Below are 26,151 nucleotides of genomic sequence, written 5' to 3'. Positions count from 1 at the left end.
TCACCCAGCTAATTTTTGTATTTTTAGTAGAGACGGGGTTTCACCATGTTGGCCAGGCTGGTCTCAAACTCCTCACCTCAGGTGATCTGCCCACCTCAGCCTCCCAAAGTGCTGGGATTACAGTTGTGAGTCACCATGCCCAGCCAAAAGCATTATAATGTCAAGTCATTCTTGCCTACCTTTTCTTTAAAAGGTCTCCAATAAATTCTGGTGCTGTATGTTAAAAAAAAAAAAACAACACAACTAGTCATAATGGTAAAATTACCCTTTTCCAATTTGAAAGGCTAGAGAAGATAGAATATTTGGAATATAACAGGTGTTTAAGCAAGGTGTTTGACACCCTAGTAAATAATCTGTGTGTAGTTTTTCTGAATGAGGTCCCTTCTACCTCGTGAGTTTAGGAAAAGGACAGACCATTGAGGGAATGATGGGTAACTCTCTAAAAATAGAATACAGGCGGCCATGTTTCTGACCACTATGTGAGTACGCAGCAAAAGCCAGAATGTTGACCAGGAAAACTTGTGTCCCAGCTTCCTACCCGGGACCCCTATAGATTGATTTCACAGCTAGTGTCCAGCATAGTCCAAACCCCCGTTCTGTGCTTCATATAAAGATTAGCCCTTTCTAGTGCTTTATTCTTCTAGTATAAAATGTTTTTTTCTTTTTTCTTAAACTGTACATTCAGAATAAAATATGGGGAGAATTCTTTACAGAGAGCCTAAAAATCTGAAACTGGAATATTTTCATCTGCTTACACATATTTTTTCCATACCAAGCATGTGCACACCCAGTATTTTTTATTTCTTAAGAAAACAACTTTGTCTTTGTGGTTTTGACATAGAGGAACTAACATCAGATAGACAAAAGCTTCTCATTTAATTGAAAGATAATATTACTTACAGTATGAGCTAGCTGTATGGTGAAATAAACTTTCTCCATGTTTGGATCTGCAGGCCTACAAGACTATAAAAGAGGACGAAAAAAGATACAACGAAAGAATTTCAGGGTTAGGGCTGACACCAGAACAGAAACAGAAAAAGGCCGCATCATCTGGTGAGTATTCCCTTAATTCTTGCTATGATTTGAGACTCACAAAGGGAAAGTTATAAACAGTTGGGGTGCTGTGATTCATGGATGTCTTGTAGAAGCAATGGTGGTATGAGATTGCAAGCATCTAGAAAGTATGGTATTACCCTAGAACTGGGAGTGATTTAAAGCATTTGGCTGAAATTTGGGTTTGAGAATAAAGCTAGTGATGATTATGATTGGTTGTTTTTCTGTATATTAATATTAGTCTCTTGGCTGGGCATGGTGGCTCACACCTGTCATCCCAGCACTTTGTGAGGCCGAGACGTGCAGGTCAGCTGAGGTCAAGAGCTCGAGACCAGCCTGGCCAACATGGTGAAACCCCATCTATACTAAAAATACAAAAATTAGCCAGGTGTGGTGGCAGGCACCTGTAATCCTAGCTACTCGGGAGGCTGAGGCATGAGAATCACTTGAACCCAAGCAGCAGAGGTTGCAGTGAGCCAAGATCACACTGCTGCACTCCAGCTTGGGCGACAGAGCAAGACTCTGTCTTAAAAAAAAAAAAAAAAAAAAAAGAAATCTCTTAAAAGGCAAGCTTAGCAAGGAAAACTATTGGAAAAGAGATGAAAACCATTTTTTTTTTTTTGAGACGGAGTTTCACTCTTTTTGCCCAGGCAGGAGTGCAGTGGCCTGATCTTGTCTCACTGCAACCTCCGCCTCCTGGGTTGAAGCGATTCTCCTGCCTCAGCCTCTGGAGTAGCTAGGATTACAGGCACACGCCACCATGCCTGGCTAATTTTGTATGTTTAGTAGAGACAGGGTTTCACCATGTTGGCCAGGCTGGTCTTGAAACCCTGACCTCAGGTGATCCGCCTGCTTCAGCCTCCCAAAGTGCTGGGATTACAGGTGTGAGCCACCACACTCGGCCAAAAGCCATTTTTTAAATGAGGAAATTCTTCTGGTTTTGTTCCCCTGTTTTGTTCTCTTTTTGAGTCTTTGCAGTTTCGAGTTGCTAAAGGTATATTTGCTTTCCTAAAGCACATACCCTAGCCATCACTTCCATTTCACATGATTCGCTTCAATTTTCAGAGAGGAATGTTTTAATCCTTTAATAAGCCCCACAACTCTGGGTGGGCAGTTTGTTCTGCTTTTTTCAAAAGCACCTCCTTATTCTTGAACATTGTATAATAATCCCCAATTGACCCCCTGGATTTTCTCCCTTTGTTGCTAATGGAAGGTGAAACTGAGCTTGATATTTTCCTGGTGATCTCTAGGAAATTGATGGGAAAGGCAGAAGCCTACTGATGTATACTTTCTAAATGTTTTAGAAGTAACTAAATATTTAAGCCATGTCCTAGTACCAGTTCAGAACTGATGAATGAATGACATTGGTGAAATCATTCTCCTATTTGTCACTTATGAAATGAAAGGGATACTTGCTTTTCCTCTCCCATCAGGATGCTGTGAAGATTGTTAAGGTTAATGTAGGTCCTATGTTTTGCTAGCTTTATGTGGAGGATTGAGACAAGTGCAAGGTGATTTTTTTTTAACAGTGGCAAAGAATCATCTGAGACTTCAAGAAGATTCATCCAGTGTGTTCTGTTGCTTTCAGCTTCAGAAGGAGAGGAAGTTCCTCAAGACAGCGTGCCAAGTCATGTTCCTTTTCTGCTAATTGGTGGAGGCACGGCTGCTTTTGCTGCAGCCAGATCCATCCGGGCTCGGGATCCTGGGGCCAGGGTAAGGTACATGTTTTTTTTGGCTTGGTGCAGAGGGTACAGTCTGCAAGTATTTAGCTAATGTGAACGTTTTGACATTTGCCTCTTAAATTACTTGGCTCTGATAAGCATCATGATTTTTATGTCTGAAGGTACTGATTGTATCTGAAGATCCTGAGCTGCCATACATGCGACCTCCTCTTTCAAAAGAACTGTGGTTTTCAGATGACCCAAATGTCACAAAGACACTGCGATTCAAACAGTGGAATGGAAAAGAGAGAAGGTGTGTTTGCCTATGTAAAATGAGCCTGACTAACAACTTCAGCTAAGCACAGAGAGTAGGTTAGGATTTTGCCACTGACTGTGTACAGTGAATAGGAGGGATGACTTGGCTGTCCACTAGAGTCTACTACGGTCCACACTTGGTACGGCTTAGAGATAACAGTCTACAAAGGGCAAGAGTCCTGGATTCTGTTACCAGATCTACCAACAGTTGATGGTGTAATATTGGCCTCTGAAATACTAATGTTCCTATTTCTGGAACCTTTATGTTAAGTTTCTTTAGGTGAAGATCAACTTGGCCTGTATTGTCACTTCTTTTTTTTTTTTTTCTTTTTTTTTTTGAGACAGAGTCTTGCTGCTCTGTCACCAGGCTGGAGTGCAGTACAGTGGCACAATCTCAGCTCACTGCAACCTCCGCCTCCCAGGTTCAAGCAATTCCCCTGCCTCAGCCTCTCAAGTAGCTGGGATTACAGGCACGCACCACCACGCCCAGCTAATTTCTTTGTATTTTAGTAGAGACAGGGTTTCACCATGTTGACCAAGATGGTCTCGATCTCCTGACCTTGTAATCTGCCCCGCCTCGGCCTCCCAAATTGCTGGGATTACAGGCATGAGCCACTGTGCCCAGCCATCACTTCTTTATACTTGCCTAGACATGTCCTACAAGAGCAGAAGAAAAGAAACTTTAACAGCACTCTCTTTGACAGCCTAGCAGGCATTTAGAATTTCAGGAGTAGAGTAGGAAGACTGTAAGGAAGAGCCTCTGTTAGAATTTTTGCATGACAGACTTGGAGATACAGGTCCAGAAGCTTTTTCCTTTTGAAGGACAACATAGATCTCTTAATTTTAGTACCATGTTCTTTGGGTTCCAGTTTTTTTCTCATTGGTGACCGCTTTGATACCGGACCAAATTTTACAAACTTACCCTTCTCCCTCACCCCCACTATCATGTTCCATTTTCAAACAGGATGTATACTTTCAATTAAGTTAGTGGCTAACTTTATATGTATATTTATGCATATATACATACATACATACATATTTTTAGAGACAGGGTCTGGCTCTGTCACCCATGCTGGAGTACAGTGGCCAAATCGTAGCTCACTGCAGTCTCAAACTCCTGGGCTCAGGTGATCCTCCCACCTCAGCCTCCTGAGTAACTAGGACTATAGGTGTGTACCACCATGTGCTTTTTATTAATTTAAAAATTTTTTTTCTAGAGATGAGATCTTGCTATGTTGCCCAATCTGTTCTCAAACTCCTGGCCTCAAGTGATCCTTCCACCTTGGGCTCCCAAAGCACTGGGGTTACAGACCTGAGCCACTGCACCCAGCCAATATTAATAAATTAATTAATATTAATATATCATAGTTGATAACTGTTTGAGGCAGAGTCATCTCAGGAGCTAGAATTAGTTGTTCCATTGAAGAGCACCATTCTGGACAACCCATTTGGGTGGATATGTGAATACCAGCTCCGTGAGTGCTCCACTTGTTCTTACTTTGAAATGAAACTAAATCTAGAGCAAGATCCTCAGCCTCAGCACTATAGACATTTGGAGCAGGATAACACTTTGCTGGGAGTGGGGAGCTGTCCAGTGCATCGTAGGATGGTTAGCAGCATCCCTGGCCATTACCCACTGGATATGAGTAGCATCCTTACCCAAGTTGTTACAACCTAGATTGTCTCTGGACACTGGCAAACATCCCCTGGGGGCAAAATTGCCCCAGGTTGAGAACTCCTGATCTGGATGCCTGTATGTAAGCAAGTCATGACCACGATTTAATAGACTTGGAGACTTACTTTGGAAAACGTCCCTTACAGTTTCTGATAATGGAAACAGTTTTATTAAAGCTATGGGGGAAGCTGATAACAGTTCCACATGCTTATAATATTCTCCCTCTCTGCTCCATACAGCATATATTTCCAGCCACCTTCTTTCTATGTCTCTGCTCAGGACCTGCCTCACATTGAGAATGGTGGTGTGGCCGTCCTCACTGGGAAGAAGGTGAGCTAGTAGACCGCTTCCTTTGTCAGGCTGTACGTACGTGCCCACCAGCCAGTATGGTGATGTGTGTTTCCATTACCGTTGATGTCTGTCCTGCCATTGTAGCTCATCAAAGAAGGATCGAGCTGCTTTAAGTTTAATAATGCTGAGTGTGTCTTTCTGGGGAAAGCACTAGTATCAAAGCCTAGGGTAGCATGCTGACTCAACTTGACCCTGAAAGCTGTTATCTCTCCTATTTGCTCTTCTACCCTTCCTCATCCTTCCTATTTTCCCACGCTAACTTCTCTCTGGGATTATTGATGAGAAAAGATTGACAAATATGTATTATTCATTATAGTAAAATAATTTGGGCATAACTCAGCATAGAAGATATTGTTAGACTTTAAAAGGTGAGTGTCTGAGTAATAAGGTCAGTTATTAGAGGGTATTTCTGGAGTCCCAGGATGGTTTTGTTATATTTTATTGTTGTTAATGGCAGGTACTAGAGTGTGTGTGTAAACTAATGGCAGTGTTCCAATAGGGAGGTGTTTTCTGAAGGAGCAAAAGCCCAGAGTAGATGAGATACACAGCATAAATGGAGGGATTGTCGTTTGTTAGAAACATACCCACTTCTCCTATAAGGGGACATTAGACAGAGAAGATGGATATAGGTTTGTTGATAAGCTGGTAATGAGACATTGTGTCCCCTATGTGTAAACAACACTCAGGCCCTGCCCTCTAGGGGCTAACTGTATTAGGCAGAAACATAAATACATAATCATAACACATAGGTGTGTAGTAAGAGAGATCTGTGCACTATGTTGTGGGAAATACTGGGAAGCATGCCCAGTTGAGTGATGACATCAGGAAAGGCTTTCTGGAGGAGAAGGTCTTACAGAATGGGCAGTCTTATGGAATGAAGAGGCATTCACCAGACTAGAGAAGAGTGAAGAGCATTCAAGTAAAAAAGAACAGCATTTAAGCAGAAGCACAGGGGTACAAAAAAGCATGTTTGGTGCCAGGAAATAGAAGCAGCTCGGTACTGACAGAGCAGCAGCTCGGTACTGACAGAGCAGTTAGGTACAAATTAGGAAGTGGCAAGAGATGAAGCAGGGGGCCTGATTGTGGAGGGCTTTGCATGAAAGAGCTTTTTCTGCACTGGAGAGCTGGGGAGCTGTTGCATTTTAGGCAATTGAATTTTTTTTTTTTTTGAGACGGAGTCTCGCTCTGTCGCCCAGGCTGGAGTACAGTGGCCGGATCTCAGCTCACTGCAAGCTCCGCCTCCCGGGTTTATGCCATTCTCCTGCCTCAGCCTCCCGAGTAGCCGGGACTACAGGCGCCCGCCACCTCGCCCGGCTAGTTTTTTGTATTTTTTAGTAGAGACGGGGTTTCACCGTGTTAGCCAGGATGGTCTCGATCTCCTGACCTCGTGATCCGCCCGTCTCGGCCTCCCAAAGTGCTGGGATTACAGGCTTGAGCCACCGCGCCCGGCCTTAGGCAATTGAATTTTAAATAATCACTATTGGCTGTGAGGAGGATGGATTTCAGTGAGACAAGACTAGAGGGAGACCATTTCAGAGATTATTGCAATAATCTAGGCAACAGGTGATGAGAGCCCAAATTAGAATAGTAGTGGTGTGATGATGATGATGATGAAGAAGAAAGTAAGAGGTAAAATTTGTATAGTACCTATTCTAATCTTGTAAGCACAGTTATCAAATGCTTTATGTGTACCATCTCATTTTATCCTCCCAATAATCTTATGAGGTGAATATTATTTCCCTCTTACAGAGAAATAAGTTGAAATTTTTAAAAATAAATAAATTTTAAATAATTTGCCTAAACTCACATAGCTAGTAAGCGGTAGGGAGAGAAGTTGAACCCGGGTCTGTCTGAGGCCACAGAATTGGAACCCAGATATTCTGATTCCAGAGCCTAAACTATTAATAGCATCAGTGTACAGTGTATTAATTTTTTTTTTTTTTTTTTTTTTTTTGAGACAGATTCTCACTCTGTTGCCCAGGCTGGAGTACAGTGGCATGATCTTGGCTCACTGCAACCTCTGCCTTCCAGGTTCAAGTGATTCTCCTGCCTTAGCCTCCTAAGTAGCTGCATGCGCCACCATACCTGGCTAATTTTTTTTTGTCTTTTTAGTAGAGACGGGGTTTCACCATGTAGGCCAGGTTGGTCTCGAACTCCTGACCTTAGGTGATCCACCCACCTTGGCTTCCCAAAGTGCTGAGATTACAGGCGTGAGCCATCATGTCCAGCCAGTATTACTTCTTGATAGAAAGGTGAAGAGAAGTAGGGAGCACACTTGAGGCATGCTTAGGAGGCATGCTTGATGAGGCTTGGTGGTTGGTTAAAGGTAGGAGATGGAGGAGGCAAAGATGATTTTCTAATTTCTAGCCTGCATGTCTGAGTGGATGGCAGGGTACCCCCAGCTGAAAAAGACATTACAAGAGGAAGAGCTAGTTTAAGGGAGAAGATAGAATTCAGTTTTGGACCATTAAGTATGAAGTGGAATATCTGTGTGAAGGTGTCTTCTGGGCAGTTGGACATATGACTGCTACGCTCAGGGGACCTGGGCTCAGACAGAGAGTCGAGAATCATCTGCATATGTGTAGGAGTTGAAACCATGAGAGTAGGTGAAGCCTCCCGGGGAGAACTGATCTGGTGAGAAGAGGAGTAAGGCAAGGATAGAGCCCTGGGGAACCCCAATTTTTAGGAGGCAGGGTTAAGAAGAACCCAAAACCTGAGGACAGGAGCCAAGGATATAGGGAGTTTCAAGAAGGAGGATGTGATCCACAGTATTACTGTGGCAGAGGAATCTGGGAAGAAAAGAACTGTAAAATGCACCGTGAGATTTGGCGGTTCAGATACCTTTGGGAGGCTGAAGCAGGTGAATCGCTTGAGGTCAGGAGTTAGAGACCAGCCTGGCCAACATGGTGAAAACACGTCTCTACTAAAAATACAAAAATTAGCCGGGTGTGGTAGTGCACACCTGTAATCCCAGCTACTCAGGAGGCTGAAGCACAAGAATTGCTTGAATCCAGGAGGCGGAGGTTGCAGTGAGCCAAGATTGCATCAGTGCACTCCAGCCTGGGTGACAGAACAAGACTCCATCTCAAAAAAATAATAAAATAAAATAAAATAAAACAGATACCATTGGGAAGTTAGAAAAGAGGGTAAAGTACTCTTTCAAAAGATTTAAATGAGAAGAGAGAGATGGCAATTGGATAAAAGCATGAAGAGGACGTAGAATCAAAGGCGGGACCTGTTGGATGGGACAAGAATGTTAATAGGCTGGGCAGGGGTGGTGGGGAGCCCTTATGCCTCATGGGAAGCTGTGGAAGATCACATCTAATGGCTTCATTTGTTTTCACAATACAATAGAACATAAGATGGTTATCTGAGAGCGAGCAACGTGAGGGTTGAGTAGCGGGATTGGATTGAAGAGGGAGCTTACCAGGGACAAATCAAAGGAGGCTAAAGAAGCTGCATCAGATCTCAGTTCATGTCATTGCCTCTAGAAAGCTTTACCCAACCCACCCTGACTAGATGGCATATGTCATATGTTCCCAGTACTACCTGCACTGTTCTTACCACTCATATCACATGTATCACTCTTGATTACTGTTAGTGCTTGTTAAATTGTCTTGGGCACTAAACTCTGAAAGCAGTGAGGATCACTGTCTAAACTTGATACATAGTAGGTGCTTAATTGAATGGTCTCATAGCTAGTAAAGAGTGGAGCAAAGACTGGGTGCCTATTCTCTCTGACTCCAAAGCTCAAACTCTTAACCATAAGAAGGAGTAGGGTGCAAGGGAATTAAAGGTACTGGCAAAAGAACAGTTTGGATGTTCTACCATCAGCCCAAATTAGTTAGAATGGAGCAGCTAGTCAAATAAACAGAGAAAATTGAAAGCAAGTATAGGAGACAGACTGAGCGAAAGCTGAAGGGATGGAAAATTGTGACCAACAAGTAGGATAATTGAGGTAGAAGGAGCGGTTTAGGAGATAACAAGATGAGGAACAGTATGAGCCAGTTTCCAAGGTATTCAGTGAATCAGAAGGAGTGGCGAGGAGGTGGCTCAAAAAAGTGATTCATAGGAATATAGGACTCCTCTGATGTCCCTCAGAAGAGAATGAAAGTACAAGAATCTGGAAGCAGCAGACCAGTAACCTCAAGAAGCTTGCAAAATGCCAACACCTCCTCCTGGCCTTGCGATGTGGAGTGTGGGGGAACTAACAGCCTCTACATGTAAGCTCTCCTTAAGAGAGAGCCAAGTTTCAGTGAAGGCTACAAGTTGGAGAAAGCATTCTGTAAAAATGTTGTAGATGTGGGAGGGTTATTAACAAAGTAATAATAAGTAATTCCAAACAGCCAAATAAGAAAGGCTATTCCGATTCTCCTTTTCCACACATGGGGCAGGGCTTCAGGACTGTCATGACTTGCTCTAATGTTACCTGCTTTCTGTCTATTTCCAACATATGACTGCCTGAAAAAAACTGGGTACCAGAAACTGTGGTTCCCATGATTACTTGGATATGGTTTCTTAAGGATCGCTTTAGGTCAAGAACTAATTCTTCTTATTGGGCTGACAACTTTTGTGTTTGTTTGTTTGTTTTTTGTTTTGTTTTGTTTTGAGACAGAATTTTCCTCTGTTGCCCAGGCTGGAGTGCAGTGGCATGATCTCGGCTCACTGCAACCTTTGCCTCCCAGGTTCAAGTGATTCTCCTACCTCAGTCTCCCCAGTAGCTGGGACCACAGGCATATGCCACCACACCTGGCTAATTTTTGTATTTTTAGTAGAGACGGGGTTTTGCCATATTGGCCAGGCTGGTCTCGAACTCATGGCCTCAGTGATCCGCCCGCCTCAGCCTCCCAGAGTGTTGGGATTACAGGCATGAGTCACTGTGCCCGTCCTGGACTGACAGCTTCTTATTGGCCTGGAGTTTGGGGGTGGTGATGGAAATATTCTGAAATCAGATAGTGGTGATGGTGGCACAACCTTGTGAATATATTGAAATCCACAGAATTCCACACTTTAAAATGGTGAATTTGATGTGAATTATATATCAATAAATTTTTTTCAAAGCTAATTCATCTCTACCTCTTTTGTGTATGTGTGTGACTGTACCAGGTAGTACAGCTGGATGTGAGAGGCAACATGGTGAAACTTAATGATGGCTCTCAAATAACCTATGAAAAGTGCTTGATTGCAACAGGTGAGCATTTCTGGAGATGGCTTTCTTCCCTGATACAGCTCATTCAAGTTTTAGAGTCCAGCTTTCTCTGTAGAAGGTATTACTACTTAAGAAAATGGAAACCCAGACTCTCTGAAGTGGGTGTCTTCTCTTGGTACAAAAGCTGGCTGTGTCCAGGCATCCTGGATCACCAGCCCTTCTGGATGATCCTTGCTCTTCTCCCAGTAAAGGCATGAAGAAGTTGCTCTTTTTTCTCTCCCTGCTTAGCCTTCACCCTGTGCCCTGTGCCCTAAAAGTGATGTTGTTTGTGGCTTCATTGCCAGTTGCAATCAGAAACCAAGAGAGGAGACAGAAGCAATTCATCAAACCCATGTAGCTATGCTAGCTGGCAAATCCTCATGAGAAACTCGAAGAGAACATGGAAGCCAAAAGTAAGGCCTTTTGGCCACCTAGGGGGAGGGTGTACCCCTTGAAGACAGACTCTCAAATCTGCTTCTCAAAGACAACTGACAAAAAGCCTGCTGGGAGGCGAGCTGAAGGCAAACAAAGCCTTCATATCCTATCCTGTTGTTGCCGCCATGGTGCTAAGTGAAGAGGGCTCCACCTTTGTGTGGTGGAGGGAGTATTGTTTGGGCTAGCTCCTGCTTGTTGGGCTAAAGGGTTTTCCTTCTCTTATTTCCAGGAGGTACTCCAAGAAGTCTGTCTGCCATTGATAGGGCTGGAGCAGAGGTGAAGAGTAGAACAACGCTTTTCAGAAAGGTAATTGTCTGCTTTAGTGTTTTCTTTGTGTTGTTTTTGAAGAGGTAGTATAATCTTGCAGTCCCCAAGCACCCACCCGGGACTTGGGAGATCCAAGTTCTATTTATGGCTCTTCTCCAGACTTGTTATCTGGCCTTGAGCAAGTCACTTCCTCTCTCTGCACCTCAGATACCTCACTCAAGGGTTTTAAGCTCCTACGGAAAAAATGGAGTGTTTGTATTGCTTGCAATAGATCCTTCTGATTGCTCTTCCATAGTTGTTTTTTCCTGATGCGTTTGATTCATTGGAACCCCTTATAGCCTGTTGGCATTTTCATTGCAACTGCTGTGTAGAGACTTCAGAGAAAAAAAGTACCTAAAGAAAAAGCAAGGGGGTGTTCTGCTGCTTAACACTGTGCGTATAAAAACTGCTGTCATTTTTTCAGGGATAAGATTTGTCCTGTCTTTTTTTTTTTTTTTTTTTTTTGAGACAGGGTCTCGCTCTGTTGCCCAGGCTGCAGTGCAGTGGCGCAATCTCGGCTCACTGCAAGCTCTGCGTCCCGGGTTCACGCCATTCTCCTGCCTCAGCCTCCCAAGTAGCTGGGACTACAAGCATCCACCACCATGCCCGGCTAATTTTTTGTATTTTTAGTAGAGACGGGGTTTCACCATGTTAGCCAGGATAGTCTCAATCTCCTGACCTTGTGATCCACCTGCCTTGGCCTCCCAAAGTGCTGGGATTACAGGCGTGAGCCACCGCGCCCGACCCTGTCTTTTTTTTTTTTTTTCCAAGACTGAGTCTCACTCTATCGCCCAGGCTGGAGTGCGGTGGCACGATCTTGGTTCACTGCAACGTCCACCTCCCAGGTTCAAGCGATTCTTGTGACTCAGTCTCCCAAGTAGCTGGAATTACAGGCATGTGCCACCACGACCAGCTAATTTTTTTTGTATTTTTAGTAGGGATGAGATTTCACCCTGTTGGCCAGACTGGGTACTGTCTTTTAAGTTCTTCCTAGAACAAGGTTTGTCAGCCTCTGCAGTATTGGCATTTTGAGCTGGATAATTGTAATAGGGGCTGTCTTATGCCATTGTAGTATGTTAGCAGCATCCTGGCCTCTTGTACACTAAATGCTGGGAGCACCTACTTGCTCTCACAACCAAAAATGTCTTCAGATATTGCCAGATGTCCTCCTGGGGAAGATAGGGACAAAATTGCCACCAATTGAGAACCACTGTTTATAGAAGGAATTTTACCATGAAGAAAGAAATTTGCATTAATAATATAGAAGTTTTAATTGAGTCACTTTATACAAGGAGAAAATTTACTGTTGCCAAAGATTTAGAAGAAACTACTTCCTAGTATTATTATCCTATGCCCCTTTTGGAAATTAATGGACTAAACTGATGTGGTCCTGCAGATTGGAGACTTTAGAAGCTTGGAGAAGATTTCACGGGAAGTCAAATCAATTACGATTATCGGTGGGGGCTTCCTTGGTAGCGAACTGGCCTGTGCTCTTGGCAGAAAGGGTGAGTATTGAGGAGTGACCTTGATATTCTTTCTCTAGTCTTATACAGCTTTTCTGTGAATCCCAGAGATGTGTTTGGCAGGATCCGTAGAGTTTAATTAAGGTTTATACAGTGAAAAGCTAAGCACTGAGATTAGTTCTGGTGAGGGATCCCTTGGTGACCAAAAAGCTGTCACCTGAGCAACTTAACAGCGATGCTTTTTAAATTTTATTTTATTTTATTTTATTTTTTTTTTTTTGAGACGGAGTTTCGCTCTTGTTGCCCAGGCTGGAGTGCAATGGTGCGACCTCTGCTCACTGCAACCTCCGCCTCCGAGGTTCAAGCGATTCTCCTGCCTCAGCCTCCAGAGTAGCTGGGATTACAGGCATGCACCACCACAGCTGGCTAATTTTGTATTTTTAGTAGAGACGGGGTTTCTCCATGTTGGTCAGGCTGGTCTTGAACTCCCAACCTCAGGTGATCCGCCCACCTCGGCCTCCCAAAGTGCTGGAATTACAGGTGTGAGCCACTGCACCCTGCCAACAGCAATGCTTTCTTTCCTTTCCTCTACCTCTATGCCAGGACTCCTTAGAAATAAAATATTAAGGAAAGTAACTTATGGAGATGATAAGAGCAATGCAGACTACAGAATTATAGGTGTCTTTCAACTGCTGCCTCGTGTAAAAAGCCAAAACCTTCTTTGGGCACATGATGGTTCCCAGCTTGACGGATCTGTGAGCTCCAGTTGGAATGTTTCATGGCAACTAGTTATCTTAATGTTCTTTTTCAGATATATGAAATCAGGGCATCTTTTCAGGAGGATGCTTCCTATTCAGAGGTTGCAAAGCACTTGTGTAAGCCTTAGGTGACTGCATGGGTGGAAGTACACAGAGTTCACCATCTGAAGCTTAATCTGGGGCCAGAAGTTCTGATACCTGTTGTATTTGCGTTACAAATGAACTTGAGCACTGAGGCCCTCATGCCCAGTGTCCTGTAAGTGGGCGCTCTGGCCTGGATTGCAGCTCTGCCCTGTCTTTAGTGAGGGCTGCCTGCTGCTCCTTTACTTCTCTTACTGTCTTCCTAGGATTGACTTTTGCTTCCTGCTATAACTACTCTGTTTCTTCTTCCCAGCTCGAGCCTTGGGCACAGAAGTGATTCAGCTCTTCCCCGAGAAAGGAAATATGGGAAAGATCCTCCCTGAATACCTCAGCAACTGGACCATGGAAAAAGTCAGACGAGGTAGAGAGACTGTTTCTATATGCTGCCACTCTATTTCCTTTGAGTGTGACCTAAGGCAAACTTCGCTTCTATGGGAACCCCCTTGACATAAGCCCTATCACCTGGCCTGTAAAATGTTTCCACCATTCTCCAGTCAGCTAAGTTCATCTAGGTGTTCTGAATCAGATGCCCCAAATTCCTGGAAGTGCTGGAAATGAGCCATGGGTGTAGGTTCTTACGGCTCTCCAAAACTGCCTGTGTACTGATTATTGGTTTTACCATGAAGGAGACCACTGGTGAGCTTCCCTATTTCCCATGAAAGTGACAGCCTCGTAGGCTCACTCTCAGGTCTTGTTTGCCTTTACAGAGGGAGTTAAGGTGATGCCCAATGCTATTGTTCAATCGGTTGGAGTCAGCAGTGGCAAGTTACTTATCAAGCTGAAAGACGGCAGGAAGGTAAGGAAGGAAAAGACAGCCTGCCAGGAGGCCTTCCAGTTCTCTGCTCCCCTTGCCTCATTCTTACTCCTTCATTTGGCACCAGTAGATTATTTTTCCTGGCAGTTGCCATTAACCTGATATAATTTTCCGAATTAACTACCCCTCCATTAAAACAGAATGATGAGAGCCAGAGTAGACACCTGTGAACCACTTTCCCTTAGCCCCTTTCTATCTGTCTCACAGAGTTTTGAGTCCTGGCTAGGGTGGCAGATTTCTGTTCGAATGACATGGGGGATGTGCATGGGATGGGGTGGTGGAGGCTTATGAAATAGAACTTAAAATCCATTTACCAGAGGTAAGTTAACCCATGATTTTTTGAAGTCCCAATTCTTAATGGCATGATGGGCCATTGTTACGCCTGTAGGCATAAATGGGAACTGTGGTAATTGACTGAATTATTTCTTTTTTGCCTCAGGTAGAAACTGACCACATAGTGGCAGCTGTGGGCCTGGAGCCCAATGTTGAGTTGGCCAAGACTGGTGGCCTGGAAATAGACTCAGATTTTGGTGGCTTCCGGGTAAATGCAGAGCTACAAGCACGCTCTAACATCTGGGTGGTAAGTGTGCTACAGCATGACCAGGCACAGTTCATTCTCCCTAGCCTGTGAACAGGTCTGCCCGGTGGTATGCTAAAGCTCATCAGCCTAACCAGATAGGGTCAGAATGTTTAGAGGCTGAGGGTACAGAATAGAAATGTGTGAACTGCTTGATTCAGAAGACCAGGTATGGCCTCATGTGCAAGCTAGTGGCAGATAAAATGAGCAGTGTGCATGCCTGCAGGAGTAGAGCTCTTCCGGTTCTACTTATTGGCATCAGCCACTGGCATAACCCCTGGTGGGCATGCACATAGCTTTCAGATGGATCTGCTGTTCCCTTTGCTCAAATGTGAATCCGGAGGATGGAGGATGAAGCAATTTATAACCTGTTCCCTAGAAAGGAAAATTACGCTGTTTTCATTTTCCTTGAGTACTATTTTTAGCTGTTTTTTACAATCTATTATGACACAAACAAGACTATAGTATGTAGGAACCATGAGGTAATTTCCCCATTGCTAGTTACAAGTGTATTGTGTTTGTTTATGGACTCTGCAACTAAGGACATAGGCACCTTGGAGGAATTTTTTTCCCCCTCCAAACCTTGCTTTAAAAAAAAAAAAAGATGAAATGTACTGGATTTTTTAAACTTGTTATAAAAGTAATACGTGGGCCAGGCGAAGTGGCTCACGCCTGTAATTCCAGCACTTTGGGAGGCTGAGGCAGGTGGATCACTTGAGATCAGGAGTTCGAGACCAGCCTGGCTAACATGGCAAAACCCCGTGTCTACTAAAAATATACAAAAATTAGCCGGGTGTAGTGGCACAGGCCTGTAATCCCAGCTACTTGGGGGGCTGAGTGAGGCAGGAGAATCACTTGAATTCAGGAGGCAGAGGCTGCAGTGAGCAGAGATCACGCCACTGCCCTCCAGCCTGGGCAACAACAGAGCAAGACTCAGTCTCAAAAAAAAAAAAAAGTAATACGTGGTCAATGTAGAAGACAGACAAGAAGGCGAGAGGAAAGTCACCTGCAGCAACCATTAATATTTTGGTGAATTTCCTTCCCTTTGTTTCCTTGCATGTAGGTTTTATTGTTGGTTTGTTTTATTCATGGCAAGCATACTATATATAATATTCTGCTCTTTTCCACTTAACACCATAAATGTAAGCATTTTCTATGTTGCTTCAGACTTTGTAAACAGTTTAATGACTATATGTTCCATTAAGTGAATTCACAGTTTACTTTACCGTTGCTTACTCGTTGGATTTTTAGGTTGCTTTGGGGGAGTCTAAATAGCCACAAAGATGAACAAAGGGTTAGAGAGCTCAAATACCACATCCTTCGTGAAGCTGGCCCAGTTCACCCCCGGCTGGAGGTTCTTGCCCTCTGCTTGAAATACTTGACTCCTTTAATCTGTACCTTTCATATGGCACATTACTGTTTACATTGCTCTGTAGTTATGAGCAAGGCTGTATCTTTCTGTACTAGGTTGTATGCTCCTCATAGTCAAGGTCCATGTCAGTTTTGTCTCAGCAACCCGGACAACATAATACTTTAGTATATAATGAGTACTCCATAAATATTTGTTGAATGAATGAATACTGAATGACAAAAAGAAATCTAAGAAAACATTTCTAGGTGAGAGGCAGTCACATCCAAAAACTGGTTTCTCCATATAGAAAAGAATATTCTGCAAATCATGGTTATTAAATATCCGGTCTGTTAAGGAAAGAACAGGAAGTAGGCATAAGTAAACCGAACTATAGAAGATTTAGGTTAGCTTTATGGAAGCAGAATAGATTTTTTTTGGGGGGGGACGTAGTCTCACTCTGTTTCCCAGTCTGGAGTACAGTGGCACGATCTCGGCTCACTGCAACCTCCGCCTCCCGGGTTCAAGCCATTATCCTGTCTCAGCCTCCCAAGTAGCTGGGATTACAGGTGCTCGCCACCACACCCGCCTAATTTTTTGTATTTTTAGTAGAGATGGGGTTTCACCATATTGGCCAGGCTTGTCTCAAACTCCTGACCTTGTGATCCGCCCACCTTGGCCTCCCAAAGTGCTGGGATTACGGGCATGAGCCACTGCACCTGGCCTGGAATCGATATTTTAAAATGAGATCTCAGGCCAGGCATGGTGGCTCACACCTGTAATCCCAACACTTTGGAAGGCTGAGGCAGGGACGTTGCTTGAGCCCAGGAGTTCGAGACCAGCCTGGGCAACATGGCAACACCCCAGCTCTTAAAAAGAAAAAAAAAATTTAGCCGGGCATGGTGGTACATTCCTGTAGTCCCAGCTACTTGGGAGGCTGAGGTGGGAGGATCATCTGAGCCTGGAGGTCCAGGCTGTGGTGAGCCATGATCGCACCACTGCACTCCAGCCCAGGCAATAGAGTGAGACCCTGTCTCAAAAAAAAAAAAAAAAAAAAAAAATTGAATGGGTTATCAGCTGTTTTTGTTAGTTTAAGTACAACTCTGGCCTGTAGATGGAAAACATGAATTAGTTACCATTACAAGTGTTCTTTGAGCCCCCAAAGTTTATATTTTGTCTTTAACTTGCTTTTTTTGTTTTTAATCATGTGTTCATGTTATGTATTTGTTTCCACAGGCAGGAGATGCTGCATGCTTCTATGATATAAAGTTGGGAAGGAGGCGGGTAGAGCACCATGATCATGCTGTTGTGAGTGGAAGATTGGCTGGAGAAAATATGACTGGAGCTGCTAAGCCGTACTGGCATCAGTCAATGTTCTGGTAATAGTTGTGTGCCTTGGGGACCCAATTGATTACAGTTCAGTATCTCTAGGACCATAACACAGAGTTATGGTTTGGTTTTATTATGAGCCAGTTAGCTTTCATACAGAAGGGAAAAAAGTCCATCTCATGTCCACACATTCTACCCTGAGGTAACCATCTGGCAAAAGTGTCCTGATTGGTTTTTCACCAAACTGCTCCTTTTGTAAAACATTAAAAGAGAAAAAAAAGTTATTTTAAGTGTTCCGTCTGATGTTTGTTAGACTAGGTGAATGAATGGAGATGGCACCAGCACTTCTGGCAAAATATCTCAGAGGCCGAGGTGGGCGGATCACAAAGCCAGGAGTTCGAGACCAGCCTGACCAACATGGTGAAACCCTGTCTCTACTAAAAATACAAAAATTAGCCTGGCATAGTGACGCATGCCTGTAATCCCAGCTACTCGGTAGGCTGAGGCAGGAGAATTGCTTGGACCCGGGAGGTGGAGGTTGCAGTGAGCCAAGATCACACCACTGCACTCCGGCCTGGGCAATAGAGCGAGACTCCGTCTCAAAAAAAAAAAAAAAAAAAAGAATGTCAGAAAGCATTCCAGTCCTAAAAGATGAAGGCTGGTCTGGTGTGGTTGCTCATGCCTCTAATCCCAGCACTTTGGGAGACCGAGGCCGGGGGATTGCTTGAGCCCAGAAGTTCGAGACCAACCTGGGCAACATACCAAGAGCTCGTCTGAATTTTTTAAATAAAAACGTTTTAAAAGCTAAAGAAAAGAAAAGTGGAGGCTAAGGGGAAATACCGTAGGTTAATGAAACCATAAAACATCTCAAATTCTGAATTCTGTAAATGTGGAACACTCTTTGAAGCTTCAAAAAGGGAATTTCAAGACGAAAGTAGTGAATAGCAAAAGTGGGGACCTCATCACTTTTCAAATGTGGCATGGGATAAAAGCATGAATAAATTGAAGAACACTTCAATCACTGCATGGATATGTGATCGTGTATAATGGCTTTTTAAGGAAAAGTCAAAGCTGTTAGGGTTAATCTTACTTTCTCATGGTCATCCCTAGATGCTCTAGCAACAGCAGATGAGTTTGGCGTCTCGTGATATGCATACTGAGTTCTTTGGTTAGCATAAGAGTGCAGTGTTGGTCGGGCACGGTGGCTCATGTCTGTAATCCCTGCACTCTGGGAGGCCAGGGCGGGCAGATTACTTGAGGTCAGGAGTTCAAGACAAGCCTGGCCAGCATGGTAAAATCCCGTCTCTACTAAAAATACAAAAATTAGCCAGGTGTAGTAGTGGATGCCTGTAATCCCAGCTACTCAGGAGGCTGAGGCTGGAGAATCACTTGAACCCAGGAGGCAGATGTTGCAATGAGCTGAGTTCTCACCATTGCACTCCAGTCTGGGCGACAAGCGAAACTCCGGCTCAGGAAAAAAAAAAAAGAAAAAAAAAAAGTGCATTGTCGTGGTGAATATGTGCTACCGTGTCATTCCTTACAGTCCCTTGACAGAACACCCTCTTCTCTCTTGTTAGGAGTGATTTGGGCCCCGACGTTGGCTATGAAGCTATTGGTCTTGTGGACAGTAGTTTGCCCACAGTTGGTGTTTTTGCAAAAGCAACTGCACAAGACAACCCCAGATCTGCCACAGAGCAGTCAGGTAAGGAAGCCCCAGCACTCCTCTTAGAGAGTGTTGAGAAGCAGTGGTCCAGATTCTCCTGAACAAGGGGTTTCTGTATTGGCCAGCGGGGGCTGTCAGTGAAAGCCTCTCTTCATGTTGTGCTTTAAAAGAAACCAAACCTCAAGTCCTCACTCTTTAGTGGTCTGAGATTTGGCAAAATCAGGTATCCTGGGCAAAGCATAGATTCAAATATTGCGGGTATCTGTCCTAGACAGTGGACAGTGGCTAACTCAACGACACTGTTGTTTCGTTTGTCTCTGGGAAGACCTATCTAAGGAAGAAAACAAGAAAACCTGAACTTTTTAGGTTGCGTTTTTTTCTTTCTTTCAGTTGTCATTTTTATTATTTTGCTTCAGGCGAATCTCAAGAACACGGCCTGAGAGCCTTAGCTTAAGACTGGCTGTCCTCCATGGGTCCTGGGCAGGGAGGAACTGGGCTGAGTAGTTCTTTAGCTGCCTCTCATTCCATTTGGCAGATCTTAGTGCCAGGTTTTCTTTAGATGGGAGGCACCTCTCTTGGAATGAACTTCTCTCCCACACATGTCTCTTTCATTAACTCCGAGACCTTATTCCTTAACCTTAGCTCAAGTTATTTAACCTCTGTGTCCTTTTGCCAGAGGTGTCTCAAGGGCAGGGTGCTCTTTAAGAAGGAGAAAGTAAGACATTATATGGATATGTAGTTCCTTTTCCTGTGTAATTCTAATGTATTCCATATTCCTTAATTGATCTCTCCTAGTAACCTAGTAAGTGGATTCATGTCACTGCTCTGTCCACTGGACAGTGTTATTGGAGGCTAGTGGTTCTCAGAAGGCAAGGTGCCCCCTTCCCATGCCACCCTTCCCTTCCCCTCTTATCTTTCTCTAGGAAGAAATGCCTTCACTATGGTTTTTCCATATGGAAGTGCCTTCTGCTTTGGCTAAGGTATCTGTCTAATAGCACTGTCCAATAGAACTTTCTGCTGCGATGGAAATGTTCCATCTCTGCTCTGTCCAGTACATTAGCCACTAGCCACATGTGGCTTCTGAGCTCATGAAACATGGTGAGTGCAGATAAGGAACTGAATTTTACATCTTACTCAGTTTGAAATGATGTTCATTTACATGGCTGTGGCTAGTGGCTACTGTATTTGGACCATGCCACTCTAGAATATTTCTTAGAGGACAAGGTACCAGCCTTCTGCAGTTTGAAGAAATCCAGATATCAGGAAATATTCATAGCATGAATTTAAAATGAGATAATAAGGGAGGGAAGTTTTGGGTCAGACTGACCCTGTGCCCAGGAGCTGGCAAGGAAGACCTTTCCTTGGCTTTGTCACTGGAGAGGGGCTGGTGAAGGCCAGGGTTTACTGAGGGGGCATAGAGAAACAAATCCTCTAGAAGTAGCTTGAAGCAGGCCTTGAAAGACTGTTGGCTTCTAGAATTTCCCAGGCTCATAATAACTGAAGTTTTGATTTTGCTTCTATGTTTATTTGTTTTGGGGGCTGGCCACAGGAACTGGTATCCGATCAGAGAGTGAGACAGAGTCCGAGGCTTCAGAAATTGCTATTCCTCCCAGCACCCCGGCAGTTCCACAGGCCCCCGTCCAGGGGGAGGACTACGGCAAAGGTGTCGTCTTCTACCTCAGGGACAAAGTGGTCGTGGGGATTGTGCTATGGAACATCTTTAACCGAATGCCAATAGCAAGGAAGGTAGGTGCCCGTCATAAGTCTTAGAGGAAGATGGGAAGTACGGCTCAGAAACACTCCTGTAACTTCATCAGGTGCCCTGAGATGCATTGTCCCCCAGGTCAGATTGTGCCTAAGCAGAACAAAGGTATAGCCTTGGCTCAGGAACATTATTTTTCACTTGGGACTTGGCTGGGTGATCTGGGAGTTGGCAGGCTGCTTGTTTGGGTTTAGCAGAGAGCTGTTCCCACACCTCCCTCCCAGTGTGATATGGGGACTGCCCCAGGTGGCCCCATTGTGTGGGCATGGCCTGAACGCACATGGAGTGAGTTAGGGACCTATTGTTACTCTCTCTCCCTCAGATCATTAAGGATGGTGAGCAGCATGAAGATCTCAATGAAGTAGCCAAACTATTCAACATTCATGAAGACTGAAGCCCCGCAGTGGAATTGGCAAACCCTTTGCCACCCCTGAGGGGTCGGATGGGTAAAGGAGCATTTTTTTATTCTGCAGACTTTCTCTGTGTATAAGTGTGAATGATCAAGTCCTTTGTGAATATTTTCAACTATGTAGGCAAATTCTTAATGTTCACATAGTGAAATAAATTCTGATTCTTCTAAATTAAATTTTGTTCTCTTGTCAAGGGGGCAGGTGGGTGAAGGAGGAAAGCCTATTAGAAAGCAAGCAAATTGCAGCACCCACCAAGGGCAGGATTTTTGTCAGCCACGTATTCGTGCCCTACTCCACCCGTGAAACTCCTTTCATTTCCAAACTTCCCTCATCCCTCCAGACTTCTTTGCACACACCTGCTGTGCCCTCGGCCCACAACACTCGACTCCCCTCCTCTCCTCTCAGGAAGTTCACTATCTCTGAAGACTTTCCCAGCCTTCCAAGCCTCATCCTTGTGTATGTGTCTCCCTGCTAGCCCATGACTTCCTGGAAGCAGGAGCCCTGACGTTAAGGCCTTGCTCACGGTTTTATCTCCAGAGCTTAGCACAGGGTCTGCTTCATACTAAGTGCTTCATAGATCATTGTCGAATTAGTGAACAAATAAATGTATGGAATAGACTCCGTTTAACCTGGAACAACTCCCGTCCCAGAACTGGATTGGGTCCTGCAGGGGACAGAAAGGGCACTTACTACAAATCTGAGTTCAGAGACCTGGTGCTTCACAGTTAAACCTGGAGACGGACTCGTGGAAGGACCATCATCTCTTGACTCTTCTGCCTGTTGTCCTCATGCCAGACATCTGTCCTCTCTTAAGCTCCTTTTTTCTAAAATATGCTTATGGGCATACCTCACTTTACAGATTATTTCCTGGGAATACAATTCAGAGTTTCACAAGTCAACTCATTGTTTGGCATTTTAGATTGCTTAACTTTTAAAAATCAAATATTATTATTATTATTATTATTATTTTGAGATGGAGTTTTGCTCTTGTTGCCCAGGCTGGAGTGCAATGGTGCAACCTAGGCTCACCACCTCTACCTCCTGGGTTCAAGTGATTCTCCTGCCTCAGCCTCCCGAGTAGCTGGGATTACAGTCATGCACCACCACGCCTGGCTAATTTTGTATTTTTAGTAGAGATGGGTTTTCTCCATGTTGGTCAGGCTGATCTCAAGCTACCTACCTCAGGTGATCCGCCCGCCTCAGCCTCCCAAAGTGCTGGGATTATAGGTGTGAGCCACCGCGCCCGGCCTAAAAACGTCAAATCTTATTTAAGAGGAATTTGTTACTACTTTCAAGAGTCCTGTTGTGAAACTCCATGTATATAAAAAGAAAATTACCACTAGTCTGGATTTTTTTTTAATATTGGGTTTGATTAAGGGCAGTTTCAGCTTCAACCAAATCCCTTCTGAACTCTGGGAGAACAGGCCAAATCTGCACCATAAGAATTAGCAGTATAGGTATACCATGCAATACTATATGTGCAATACTATATGGATACAGGTTTAGTCGAATGTGATCATATCCAAATGATATATCCAAATCCATATGTAGAAAACTCATCTAGAGTCAGGTGCAGTGGCTCACGCCTGTAGTCCCAGCACTTTGGGAGGCCAAGACAGGTGGATCACCTGAGGTCAGGAGTTCAAGACCATCCTGGCCAACATGGTAAAACCCCATCTCTACTAAAAATACAAAAATTTGCCAGGCATGGTGGCGTGCACCTATAGTCCCAGCTACTCAGGAGGCTGAGACAGGAGAATTACTTGAACCTGGGAAGCGGAGGTTGCAGTGGGCGGAGATTGCACCACTGCACTCCTGCCTGGGCGACACAGCGAGACTCCATCTCAAAAAAAAAAAAAAAAAAAACAACTCATCTAGTATCCTGTGATATAGAAATTATTATACAGCAGTAATTGCTGCTTACCGAGATGGGGGTAAGACTAAGATCCTAGTGTTCCACAAATCATTAAGAAAAGATCAAATTGTGATTTGTCTTGCTTTAGTGTTGTATACAGTTTTGTCAAATTCTTTGACAGTAGTTATCCTTGTATGGTATGTCATTGTAATTCAGTGGATTGAAATTAAATGATCTGTTCATCTAATCAGTGTTCATTGGGTGCCTACTCTGAGCTAGGTAGATGTCAGAATAGGAAGATGGATAAAACATGGCCACTGCTTTTAAGGACGACCTGATGTCGGTGAGGAATGCAGACACATGGATGCAGAACTCCAATACAATGAGCTACGTCCATAGAAGGACACAAAAAGTACTGTGGCCATGCCAGGAATGGAGAGATCAGCCACAGCAGCCATCCTGAGTCAACCACTGCTGTTAGGCCACTTCCTAAACCACCACTTGGTCCTTGTCCCCTCCCTGTTTAAAAATATACAGTGACTCCCTGTCACCAACCACATCAGGTTCAAAGTCTCCTGTAGTACTTAGCCCACTCTGCCTGTCTCACCTTCCCCGTGACTTTTAATGCGGACATGCACACACACACACCTGGTTTATTGCCATCTTTAAACTTGTGTTCATGCTCTTCACATCTGGAACGCCATCCCTCCTCCCTTTACCTATCCAAATCCTGCTCATCTTTCAAGGCCTACATCAAGTCCTGCCTTGGTGGCATGGTACCAGTTGGACTAGTGCCCATGCATGATTTCTCTCTGAACTCCAGTTGCACTTAGCACCTTTGAGTGTAATTGTTCTTTAAGTCATTCTAAAGGAATTGTCAGCTGTCTCAGAGCAGAGCTCATTTTTTCTTCTCAGGATGGGGACCATATGCTGCACCCTGGTGAGGTGCTGAGCAAGTCCTTGGTCAGTTGGCTGGATGATGCTAGATAACAGAGCTGACTAAAAATGCACCTCTGTCTTGTAGCCTCTGATATCTGTAATTCAGGTTGTTTATGGGAGGATGTTCAGATCATAACCACTTCACTCACTGTCACAACTTGCCACTTACCCCAGGATGCATTTAATCTGCCCAAGCCCCTGAGGATCCTGGGCTGCAACTTCTTTCTTTTCTTTTCTTTTCTTTTTTCTTGAGATGGAGTCTCGCTCTGTTGCCCAGGCTGGAGTGCAGTGGGTGATCTCGGCTCACTGCAACCTCCACCTCCCAGGTTCAAGCGATTCTCCTGCCTCAGCCTCCCCGGTAGCTGGGATTACAGGCACACACCACCACGCCCGGCTAATTTTTGTATTTGTAATAGAGGTGGGGTATCGCCACGGCAAGGCTGGTCTCAAACTCCTGACCTCAGGTGATCTGTCTGCCTCGGCCTCCCAAAGTGCTGAGATTACAGGCATGAGCCACCAGCCTCTAGGGTCTGATTTCTGACTCCACAGACAAGCAGTGCCAGTCAGGGTTTGGCCCTCAATAACTGGTCTGTGATCAGCTAGACCACACCACAGTGCGGTGCAGGGCTAGTCCCACCCTGGGAAGAAGAGGCAGGCTTTGCCCAAAGAGCAGGCATCTGGAGCCCACCCATTTGACTTCAACCTCGCTTTCCTTGGCCATTTCACAAACGGTATCAGATGGTCCTTGGTACCACTTAGTGATGGTCCTAACCTCTGCCTGGCTACCTGTAAGCCACAGCAGGGAGTGTCCTAATGTTTTTAAAGGTGGAGAGGTGGAACTGAGGGAAGGAAGGAAGTTTGATTGGAAAGGGGTTAGATTAAGCCTCTTAGTGAAGGATGAGGTCAACATTTGTGATTTTTGTTGTTGTTGTTGTAATCAACAGGGCCTGTTTTGGAGACAAGAGGCTTTAAACAGAAAGGGCTGGGGGTGGGACTCCACAGTGACCTACTGCAGGCTGCTTCCTTGAAGGAAAATCAGCAGCTTCTCAAGAGACCCATTTATACAAAGGAACTCTCCCCTCCCTTCCCCCACTGCCCCTTCCCTTTCCCGCTCCTCTCCAGTTTGGCCGCTGCCACATCCCTTCTGTACGTCCTTCCCTGACTCCACCTAAAGCCAGGCACCCTTGCTGCCCTAGAGATTGTTGGGACTCGCTCCCAGTGCCTTGCTTTCTGGGCAGAGGGGAAGTTCTCCTGGGCCCAGAGGTGAAGTAAGACTGCCTCTGGTCTCTTTCCCATCTTATCAGGGAATTCCTGGCGGGCACAGACACGCGCACACAAAACCACACACAGATACACTCAGCCCAAGCCAGTGATGACGTTCCCCTGCCTGGCTGGTTCTACATATGGGTGTGACTAGGTCAAAGAGGACAGGGAGGGTCTAAATATTTAGATACTGGACTGCCAAGCCCTCGATGGAAACCAGAGATCCTCTCAAAATGAACATTTGCAGAAAGAAAAGCAGCCCCTGGCGTCTCTGGAAGCTCGCCCAGTACTGTCGGCCAGGACTTGATGTTGCTACCAACTGGCCTGGCACTCACGGCTAGATCTGGGTGTTCTGCTGAACATACATTCATAGGACATCAGCATTATACAAGGCTACTCTGTGACCGTGGTGGATTGAGACAAAAACAAGACCGCTCCATAATCATGTGAACAGATGAAAACGTGAACATTGCCTGAACCTTGAAAATGACCAAACACCCCCCACCCCCATCCTGGTTTTTCTGAGTAGCTGCTGCTTCCTTACCAATTGCAGCTTCAGCCTCGCTCTTGTCTGCCCTCCTCTTAGATAAGATTGAGTTGATAAGATACTCAGTCCAATCACAGAATCACCAGCATCCAGTCCAGAACAAAGCCTGACTTCCTTAAACCTTCCTCCAAATCCCCTGACCCGACCTGAATCCTCTAAGTCTTTTCTAGCGCCCTCTTCCTGAGGCATGTCATGATTCCCCCATGGGGTGCCTTCTTTCTTGCCGCAATGAGCAATAAACCCAACTTGTATGACCACCGTGTTCCTGGTCTTTGACCAGAGGGGGTTGACAATTTGG

At 44.7% G+C, this 26,151-nt stretch overlaps 1 protein-coding gene across 4 annotated transcripts in view; it reads left to right on the top strand.

The window, feature by feature from the left end:
- AIFM1 (apoptosis inducing factor mitochondria associated 1) overlaps positions 1 to 21,425 on the top strand; it is a 36,119-nt gene extending 14,694 nt beyond the window's left edge. For 2 of the 4 annotated variants that reach the window (XM_025371908.1, XM_025371907.1), the window contains exons 3-16: positions 954 to 1,053; positions 2,642 to 2,766; positions 2,897 to 3,027; positions 4,944 to 5,034; positions 10,162 to 10,246; positions 10,908 to 10,984; positions 12,381 to 12,489; positions 13,600 to 13,707; positions 14,054 to 14,142; positions 14,600 to 14,740; positions 17,322 to 17,464; positions 18,992 to 19,116; positions 20,627 to 20,823; positions 21,162 to 21,425. In XM_025371908.1, coding sequence (XP_025227693.1) covers positions 954 to 1,053; positions 2,642 to 2,766; positions 2,897 to 3,027; positions 4,944 to 5,034; positions 10,162 to 10,246; positions 10,908 to 10,984; positions 12,381 to 12,489; positions 13,600 to 13,707; positions 14,054 to 14,142; positions 14,600 to 14,740; positions 17,322 to 17,464; positions 18,992 to 19,116; positions 20,627 to 20,823; positions 21,162 to 21,233 — 1,593 coding nt within the window. In that variant the 3' untranslated portion in view covers positions 21,234 to 21,425. Of the gene's footprint in view, positions 1 to 953; positions 1,054 to 2,641; positions 2,767 to 2,896; positions 3,028 to 4,943; positions 5,035 to 10,161; positions 10,247 to 10,907; positions 10,985 to 12,380; positions 12,490 to 13,258; positions 13,462 to 13,599; positions 13,708 to 14,053; positions 14,143 to 14,599; positions 14,741 to 17,321; positions 17,465 to 18,991; positions 19,117 to 20,626; positions 20,824 to 21,161 lie in introns of all 4 variants that reach the window. The other 2 variants (XM_025371910.1, XM_025371909.1) reach the window with 2 other exon arrangements.
- The last annotated feature ends 4,726 nt before the right edge of the window (positions 21,426 to 26,151 follow it).

This window comes from Theropithecus gelada, chromosome X (genome assembly GCF_003255815.1).
Source record: "Theropithecus gelada isolate Dixy chromosome X, Tgel_1.0, whole genome shotgun sequence".
NCBI classification, from domain to species: domain Eukaryota; kingdom Metazoa; phylum Chordata; class Mammalia; order Primates; family Cercopithecidae; genus Theropithecus; species Theropithecus gelada.
Note: the sequence above shows the minus strand (reverse complement) of the source record. Positions and strands in the feature narration are given on the sequence as shown.